General features: G+C 41.3%; 1 protein-coding gene across 1 annotated transcript; it reads right to left on the bottom strand.

Annotated features, from left to right (window-relative positions):
* Window positions 1-366: 366 nt before the first annotated feature.
* LOC112888377 (L-type lectin-domain containing receptor kinase IV.1-like) lies at window positions 367-7,626 on the bottom strand. The gene is made up of 3 exons (XM_025954583.1): window positions 5,651-7,626; window positions 3,244-3,256; window positions 367-2,684 (listed from the first exon to the last, which is right to left on the bottom strand). The coding sequence occupies exons 1-3, from the start codon at window positions 7,624-7,626 to the stop codon at window positions 702-704; spliced, it is 3,972 nt and encodes a 1,323-aa protein (XP_025810368.1). The 3' UTR covers window positions 367-701.
* Between the last annotated feature and the right edge of the window lie 2,073 nt (window positions 7,627-9,699).

Raw genomic sequence — 9,699 nt, 5'->3', positions numbered from 1 at the left:
CGTCCTGTCGCCAGGCAGAAAATATATAGATCGGCCGGCCGAAATGCATTTCACTTTGGCCACTTCTATGGGATGAGCTATAAGCCTATTAAACCTCATGTTTTCTCCTTTGGGTCTTTGATTTCCAGCTTGTTTTTTGTGGTGCATTCAAGTGCTTCCTTTAAATCATTTCTGTGTTTTGAATTTTATAGATCCTATCTAGCTGCTCCAGTACAATCAGTCCATCAAGAATTTAACTGCTTATCCTTTCTAATAGATATAGATATAGATATAGATATAGAAAATTACATGATTCGAACTTGACTAGTGACTACTGAGCACACAATTTGGTGGTACATGCCAAATATTCCTTGGCTGGAGCATCGTAAAGTCAAAGTGTCAACTGCTGTCTTCAAGATTAGAGTATCCTTTGTGCAGACATTTTATGATTATTTACAACAGTTGACATAATGATATGTACAGACTCTAGAACCATTTACAAGATCTGATAGCATAACCCATGCATTGAAGCATATATTTATTTAAAAAAAAACCATGAACTCGGAAGAAACAGAGACTTGACCGATTATTTTCTTTTTCAGAATCCCTGCGCTAAATATTATGACAGTAGGAATAAGAATTTCAGTGGATTCCATACCATAAGTTAATCAGGCCTACTAACTACAATATGATATGGCCCTGGGTATGACATCTATCTATTATCATCTTCCACTTGAGAGGCTGGACGTCATGCAACTACTGCCAACTGCGGACGGCAATGATGAATACTGGTCAAAACCTTCATTTTGCATCAGGCCCAACACGCTGAAACTTAAGTTTGTTGGCGTCAACTCTGGGAGTGGCATCTCACCATTGAGGTATTGTATGACTTGACGCATACTAGGCCTTACATTGCAAAATGGATGTGCACACAGCAAACCAAGATTTAAAGCCAGGCTGACCTCATGAGAGTTGTAGTTGCCTTGTAACCTACTGTCAAGTGTGTATGTGAGTGATCCTTTGTGCCAATGCTCGACAACCCAATCAACTAAGATCTGTGAACTATCATCTGCATGACTATTGATAGGCCTTTGCCCGCAGGTTACTTCAAGAATGAAAATGCCAAATGCATAGACATCTGTCAGAGTCGTTGCCTTACCAGTGCGGGCCAGTTCTGGGGCTAGATACCCCATTGTACCAACCACATGTGTTGTTTGCAGATCAGTGCCATGATCATACAATCTTGCAAGACCAAAGTCACCTAGGCGTCCATTCATCTCACTGTCAAGGAGCACGTTGCTTGCCTTGATATCTCGATGAATTACGACTTTCTCCCACCTCTCATGGAGATAGAATAGGCCAGATGCTACACCTTTGATGATCTGAAACCTTTGAGTCCAATTCAGAGTGGGTTTGTCCTCTTCACAATGTAAATACTTATCAAGACTTCCATTTGACATATATTCATATACCAATAAGAGTTCTCCTTTTCTTCTGCAATAACCTAGAAGCTGGACAAGATTCCGATGTCGGAGGCGTCCAATACTGACAATCTCAGCAACAAACTCCTTTATTCCCTGCTTTGACTCGTGGGACACTCTCTTTACAGCAACCTCTGATTTCGTGACAGAGAGCAGACCTCTATACACCTTCCCAAATCCTCCTAGGCCAAGTAGATTCTTATTGTTAAATCCATCTGTAGCATTGAACAAATCCTTGTATGAAAATCGGTGTGGACCAAACTCAGCTTCCCAATCTTCATTTATCTCAGCATACTTCATTCTCCTCCGCACCAATAGAATTACAGTTGTTCCAACAAGGAAGATGAATATAGCTGTGGCTATTGGTAGGATAATCTCAAGCAACTTGGACCGAGGTTTTGGGCCAACATGAGGCAGCTTTGGCAACTTGGTAATATCAATCAAGGGAGCAGGACGGTTTATGCCCAAGCTCCAGCCGGTTACACAATATAGTGAATTGATTGGACCAGTTGATGCTGAGAAACCGATGTAGGATGGATCTTCCAGCACTGTGGATAGGTTGTAGGCAGCTGACAGTAGTGGTCTGGATGGTTTAGGTAATCTTAGTGGAGCCAACGTCACGTTGATCTGTGTGGTATCTCCATCATAGTCCACCCATACTTGCATTTCTTTGTGGCTAACCATGGATAAGTTTTTCAACATACCATTGTTGTCATCATAGAAGGCAGCTGGTCTTGATTGAATTGAGGTGAGACTATTGATGTTGATTCCGATATGGTTGTCATCGATGTCATTGAACTCTGTATTTTGGCTACTATCAAGCTCCACTGCAAATATATGATTACTTTTACCATCACTTGTTTTGTTGAGGAGACCTAAGTATTGGGAGGTCTGTGCACCTGAGAAATCCTTGGTCGGAGAGATCAGGAAAGTCATTCCGTCGGTACATTGATCAGAGTAGATGGGGACCATGCCGAACACAAAGGTAACTGAGAAAGACTGCACCACCTCACCAGGGGACTTGCGGAATCGCCATGGAGTTCGATAGAATGCATGGCCTTTAATGTGAACTGTGTGATTTGTCAGCTCAAGGACGCCGTCTGGTGTAATAGTGGCTGCTCCGTCGAGGTCGAGGTTACTCCTGGAGAAGCCGGAGTAGACGAACTGGTCCTCAACAGTGGCTGTGGTGGAGGATATAACGCTTAAGGCCAGGGAGAAGAGTATCTTTAAAAGGAAGGATAGACGCACCATGCCAGGCATGCCTGCGACTGTGAACTCGACAAGATGCAGGAATGGGTGCGTCCAGAAGAGTATAGACAGTGGGAGGTATTTATTGTGTTTGTGTACTGTTCTGTGGTCTGTAATTTATTTGCAGCAAGACGGCAGCTTTTAGCCACCAATAGTCAGTCGCCTGTGGAGCTTTCATGTTAGTTGCTGTTCTGCGGTGTTATTATCTTAATTGAGCAAATGTTATTACGTTGTCATTGGCAGCATGTTCTGTCTGTTAGTATAAGCATGAATTAGTCTTATGTTGAAAAGGTGCTAATCAGTCGTTTGAATAAAACAAATGCATTCTATACCATTCAACACTTCTGCAGATAAAATAAACACTGCCAGCTATGGTTGGTGTGGCATATAAAATCTCTTCTCCCTCATTTTTTCTGCTGATTAAGAAGCTTTGGTCAAGCGAAATGTCAGAGATGACGGTGATTTTTATACTAACTCTACACATTCAATTTACACCCCATTCAATTCTTCTGCAACTACGATTGGTGTACCATGCTAAACATTTATAGCTAGAAAAATTGCTATCTTCTCAATATTTTAAGTCAATTGAATCCAATGGGAAATTTTCCTATGGAACCCTTTGCTTGAGCCAAGAAATAAACATCTATATATAATTCCTATGAAATCCCTTTGAGATGTGTTGTTCCATAGGAATTTGGAAGAGTTTCTAGCATGATCCAACATCTTTGGAATTTTTATGTGTCTATCTCTCTCATCACTGATTCATGTTTTTGCTTCATCCAAATGACCAGTCAAAGTAATCCTGTGTCTTCTCAATTTATATTAGATGGAGTAAAGAAGCAAGGGGCGCTCTAATCCTTTCTTACTCCTATTCCTCAATTTTGATGATCTGTGTTTCAAAAATAAGGCCCTGAGATGCTTAGGTCAAGTGAAATGCAGAATTAATCCTGAAACCTGCATAAAACTAGCACAAGGAAATTAAAAGTCGAACTAGTATAGAATTAATTCATCGAAGATGCATACATGTGTGAACCTAAATATCTGTATGCCAAAGCTTCAATTGGTTACTTAACATTGAAATGGCCCAATGATGCATCAACTATGGTCGTCGAGGCCTAGTTAAATCAATGAGATCTTGGCAAGATTGCATTGATTAGGTCTTTGCTTTTCTATGTCCAGATTCGAAAAATTGTTTTGCCAGGTGGAAATAGGGGTCCATCCATCACTGCCTAGACTAAGAATTGTTCTACACTTCTTCGTAGTTAATAAAATTGTGGTGGTTTCAGCTTCAGCATTTCTCTCTTGATTGGTAACAGGAAATAACATATCAATTTGTGTGGATTGTTATTCAATTAGGAATAACTGGATGACAAGAGTAATCCATGAGAAGTCCAGATGAGCGATAGCAAAGCCATGGAAATTATTGTCGCATGTAAAGCAAAGTATATATTGAGCTCAAGAATCCTCTTGGATGGTATGAGCGCAAGAACCTCAGGAGAGACACAATATAATAGACTGGAGGAGTGAAGTCAAGGAATGCTCCTCTCGCATTGGTCTGAATGACTACAAAATGTTCAGTGACATGATTGGACCAGCAGATGAATTCATTTGCCGTGTTAGATAGTTTCATGCTGCCAGTTGGTGCATGAAGTCAGTACCTTCCCCAATGCAAAACATATTTTATCAGCCTTGGTAGGTATTTTGAGCAGACTGGTCCTGAAGGCCTCTCGGAAATCCTATTACTGCTGGAACTACTAGTTGTTTTTTGTTTTCCATGATGCTTCTGGTGGTGTGACATACACACGATGATTACTGAAGAACTTGTTTCAGAGCGTGATTAATTTGTGATCCTAAATAATTCTGTTTCATTCCAATGTATGAAAACATTTTAATGGATAAGCCACGTAATGGTTTTAATTTATTTTTTTCTTTGACAGAACATTGGTAAGTTGATTCATTCATGTAGATATTATGTTTCTATTTCAAATGTGAAAAGAGGAAGCCTCTTGGGCCTTGTTCTCTTATCAATCAGTCCATTTGTATGGTTTGGCTTCCTCAAAAAACCCTGTTGATCAAACTGAATGCATATTGCATAAGTTGATTAGTCAACCAGGCCACCCCCTTAGCTAGAAACCTCAAGGAATCCCAAGGGTGTAAGGCCGATTAGAGTTCTTAGATCTGTGATGACTCTGCCCCAAACCATCAGCACAAGAGCTAGTTCGTCCTTTCCTTCTGGCTCCATCTTTCCCCCTTTTTCAATTATCAGTTCTTTAGCTACAGCTGATAGCTCGCGCATTGACAAGCTTATATCTGAATGTTCTAGCCAAGCTTTCCGAGGGATTTGGTAGAGAAGAATCTGTTATTTTTTCTTGTCTAGAGCTTGTGTTCATGGTTATTTGAGAAGAAATGGACGAGAGCAGGTCTGAGCCTTGGGGATGGAGAGAAGGGGCAATTTGCACATTGTACAATAAAACAGAGGTACGTAGCTAGTAGGTGCTAATTTGCTGGTTTGACGAATCCTAAATATGCATTATTTGCATTACCTTTCCATGACCTTTCCCATGCATGTAGCACTAACAAGAAGACGAGGTGTGTAGTACTCCGTATGTGCTAATTTCTTCATGTACAAAGCTATCACAAAGAAAAATGTCGTGGGGTAGCAATCTGATTTTCTTGTACATCGACAGAGCATCGATCAATAGTATCTACAGTAGAATCCTCTACTGCGAAACATTATTACAAAAGAAGTGACTCATGGAAGTTATCGCCATGTATATTTGTTGTATATACATCCTTAGGGCATCGCATTATATATTTGAGTATTTGACCCAGATTTTAGTGTGCGAGAAGAGCAAGCGGTGAAGACAGCAAGGTTACTTCGTCATCTTCCATCAAGAGAGAAGGATATTGAACCGACGTCCATCATCGTTGGTGATGGGTACAATGACACTATGGATGAGCCAAAACGTCCTTCATTCTTCATTAAGGCCAACATATGAAAGCTGAAGTGTGCTGGTAGTAGCTCTGGTAGTGGCACATCACCCTCGAGATACTGCAAAACTTGCCGCATCTTCGGTCTTGCATCTGGAAATGGATGAGAGCACAGCAACCCTAACTTCAATGCAAGGAATGCCTCATCAATATCATAGTTACCTTGGAGTTTGGTATCCACTGAATCAAGGAGTGAATCTTTATTCCAGTTCTGAATCACCCAATCGATCAACATGACCTGGTGGTTGTGGGTGTCTTCAGTCAATGCCTTTCTTCCACAGGTAACCTCAAGAATGAAAATACCAAAGGCAAACACATCAGTTAGAGTAGTTGCCTTGCCTCTGTGTACTAGCTCTGGGGCTAGGTATCCTATTGTGCCAACAACATGTGTAGTTTGTGGGTCGGTGCCATGATCATACAATTTAGCGAGGCCGAAATCTCCGAGTCGTCCATTCATCTCTTTGTCAAGAAGCACATTGTTTGGCTTGACATCGCGATGGATGACCACTTTGTCCCATTCCTCATGGAGGTAGAGCAAGCCTGACGCAATTGCTTTGATAATTTTAAACCTTTGTCCCCAATCTAAGGTGGACCTCCTCTCCTCACCGTACAAGTACTTGTCAAGACTTCCATTCTCCATATACTCATACACTAGAAGGAGTTCACCTTTTCGCCTACAATACCCAAATAATTTCACAACATTCTTGTGTTGAAGATGCCCCATACTTACCACTTCAGCAACAAATTGTTTTATTCCCTGCTTCGAGTTGTACGATACCCTCTTTACTGCAACCTCTGATTTTGATGTGGAAAGAACTCCCTTGTACACCCTTCCAAACCCACCTACCCCTATCAAATTCTTGGAACTAAATCCTTTGGTGGCAAAATATAAATCTTTGTAAGCAAATCGGTGTGGACCATACTCAACCTCCCAATCTTCGTGTACCTCCTTATATCTAAGATGTCTCCTCACAAGTATAACAGCTATAGTGCCAATAGCTAATACCAAAACTGCAGACGCAATTGGTAGAATGATCTCTAAGAGTTTAGATGGAGGTCTTGGGCCAAGATAAGGTAATTTGGGTAGTTTGGTGGAGTCGATTGTTGGAGCAGGACTATTCATGCCAAAACTCCATCCAAGCACACAGTGATGCCCTGTGGATAAGCCTGTCGAAGACGAGAAGCCAATGTATGATTGTTCTTTGAGAACTGTCGAGAGGTTGAAGGTTAAAGAGAGGAGTGGCCTCACAGGTTTTTCCATGCCAAGAGGAGCTAAGGTCACACTAATCTGTGTTGTGTTTCCATCATACTCTACCCAAGTTTGGATTGGCCCACTTCCAATGAGGGATAGGTTTGTGAACGTGCTGTTCTTACCGTTATTGTAGAAACCAGCTGGGTGGGATCTCAGAGAGTTGAGGCTGTTGATGTCGATGCCAACATGGTTGTTGTCGATGTCCCCAAACTCGGTATTTAGGATGGTGTCAAACTCAATGGCAAAGATTTGGTTGATCGAACTGCCATTGTTTGTGGAGTTGATGAGCCCCAAAAATTGGAGTGGAAAAGCTTCAGTGAAATCATTGCTTGGGCCAATGAAGAAGGCAAAGCCATGGCCCCTTATGTCGCCAAATGAAGAGAGGATACCAAACACAAAGGAGGTAGAGAAGGATTGCACCATGCCATCAGGGGACAGGCGGAAGCGCAGTGGAGACGGGTAAACTGCATGGCCCTTGATCCGGGCTGTATCATTTGTCAGCTCGATTACGCCGGTCGACGTGATTCTAGCTGCGCCGTCTAGGGTGAGGTTGCTGTTGGTGAAGCCAGCGTAGACGAATTGCCCGTGGTCATTACCGGTGCTTAATTCTGGTATAAACCCTACAACTAGGATGGGGACGACAGACAAAATGAGCTTCATGCTGGTAGTGGTCATGGCTGGAGTCGATTTGTGTTTAGCAGATCACCAAATGCGTAAATTTATAGTCTGCCAAGAAACCCAATTCCTGCAAGAAATACGACCTAGTCTGCTGGAGCATCTCCATCATAACAAACAAAATTCATGGAAATTCAAGTCACGATGCGGAAGGAGTTGGCGGTCTTCTTGGGCTGGCATCAAAGACACCTGGGTGCAAGGGATTCAACAACGTCTGAATCATTTGTCAGCACGACATTGACTAATTACTGAGTTTAGTCTCGCAGACATTACTTGCAGTTTTAATGGGTTGCAGATCTGAAAAGTTGCTGGGTGGGTATGTCGAAATATTAGTATATACTCGAAAGAAGGATTTTATTATACATGTTATAAAGAGAAGGATTTTATTATACATGTTATAAAGAGAACAAATTTATACATATATATCTTATCTTCTCTTGACAATAGACTTTCTGAGTATATTTTGCTACCATAGAAACTTTTATACATCCACGATTTTTTCGGGGCCGGGGATATTTGTAGCCCACATAATATCGACTAATAAACCATAATAATACTGGCTGTTTCAACACATACTTTATGGTGGATGCAATGAATCTAATCTGATGCTCTAGATGTGATGTTTTTTTTGTATAACCTGGTCATCAGTTTGACTTAGGACAAAGTGAAGTATAATTTGAAATGCAAGGAGTAGAATAGTAGGTTAATAAATACTGGAAGCGCATCTTCTACATGTTTATTTTTTTCACCAATTATGACGACACGTCTTTTGTTTTTTGTGAATTAATTTTTCACATAACCAGAAGCTGCCATGTCCACATCTTTCATTATTCTTAGGATCTCGACCGGCAAACTGATTGGTTATCTATTTGACCTTTTGTTTTCAAAGGATCTATTTGACTTTTCATCTGTGCAGATTCTATGGTTCTCTTTCCGGTACAACCACCGTTGGAAGCATTCGAGTGCCCGACGATGAAGCATGGACTTACGGGCATCCACAAAATAGTACTACTACATATTCGATAGGTTTGGTACAGTGGTGAGATAAAATTATAGACATAAATTGACCAAATAATATTAAATGTCGAAGGATTATGCTCAGTGCACATACATTCTGAGAACTAATGAAATATATGCCTGTCATCCTCTTTCAAACAAAAGTCATGAAAATATGTGGGCATACACCAAATGACACAAGTGAATAATGCGGGATAGAATTGTACCCAGGTGAATTCAAGTATCCAACCTAACGCTCTGAGGCAACACAAACAGCGTACCCTCTCTAAATAAGCCTCCATCTTGAATTTGTAGGGTGGAATAAAAAAATCACACTCTAGCAGATCCTCTACTAAAGCCTCAATTTTGGGAAGGTCTCTGAATCTCTTCCTCCGCCCTCTATTTCTGGACGGTCTCTGGGGAATCCTCTATCCACTGACAAAAAGAAGATGAGATTTAGAAGCCACTGCTGGACTTGAGGTTAAAAAACTAGTCTAAAAAATAGTGGGAGCCGTTACTTCTGATTTGAGGGCCATTGCTGGAGATGCTCTTACACTTTTACAAAAAAATTATATCGGGATATTGATGGTTATGCAAGTCTCAATGGGACACTATAAGAAAAATGAACTTTCGTCGTGCATGTTAGTACCGGAAATAATTTGTTTCCGGTACTAAAGCTGCTACAGAGCCATTTTAGTACCGGGTCCAAATTTGAAAGCCCCTAGGCCATTTTAGTATCGGGCCAAGACATCGACCGGTACTAAATATCATTATTTAGTACCGGATTGTGTGTTGGCCCGATAGTAAAATAGCGCGTCCATTTAGTACCGGTCAATGACACCACACGGTACTAAATGGCATTTAGTACCGGTTGGTGTCTTAGCCCGTTACTAAATGGTCCGCCCACGGATTACTTCAAATGGAAAGCATCTCCCATCCAGTCACATGTGATGCGTTGGTGGGGTGGTAAGGAAGCTACATGCAAGACCGGAGGTTCGAATCCTTGAGGCCATGCATGCGCATTTACGCGTGACAAAGTCGCGTGTGCGGTTCGTAATATTTTTTTTTTATTTTTCT

Source organism: Panicum hallii, chromosome 4 (assembly GCF_002211085.1).
Source record: "Panicum hallii strain FIL2 chromosome 4, PHallii_v3.1, whole genome shotgun sequence".
Lineage (NCBI taxonomy): Eukaryota > Viridiplantae > Streptophyta > Magnoliopsida > Poales > Poaceae > Panicum > Panicum hallii.
The sequence above is the reverse complement of the archived record's forward strand: the minus strand, read 5'-3'. Positions and strand labels throughout refer to the sequence as shown.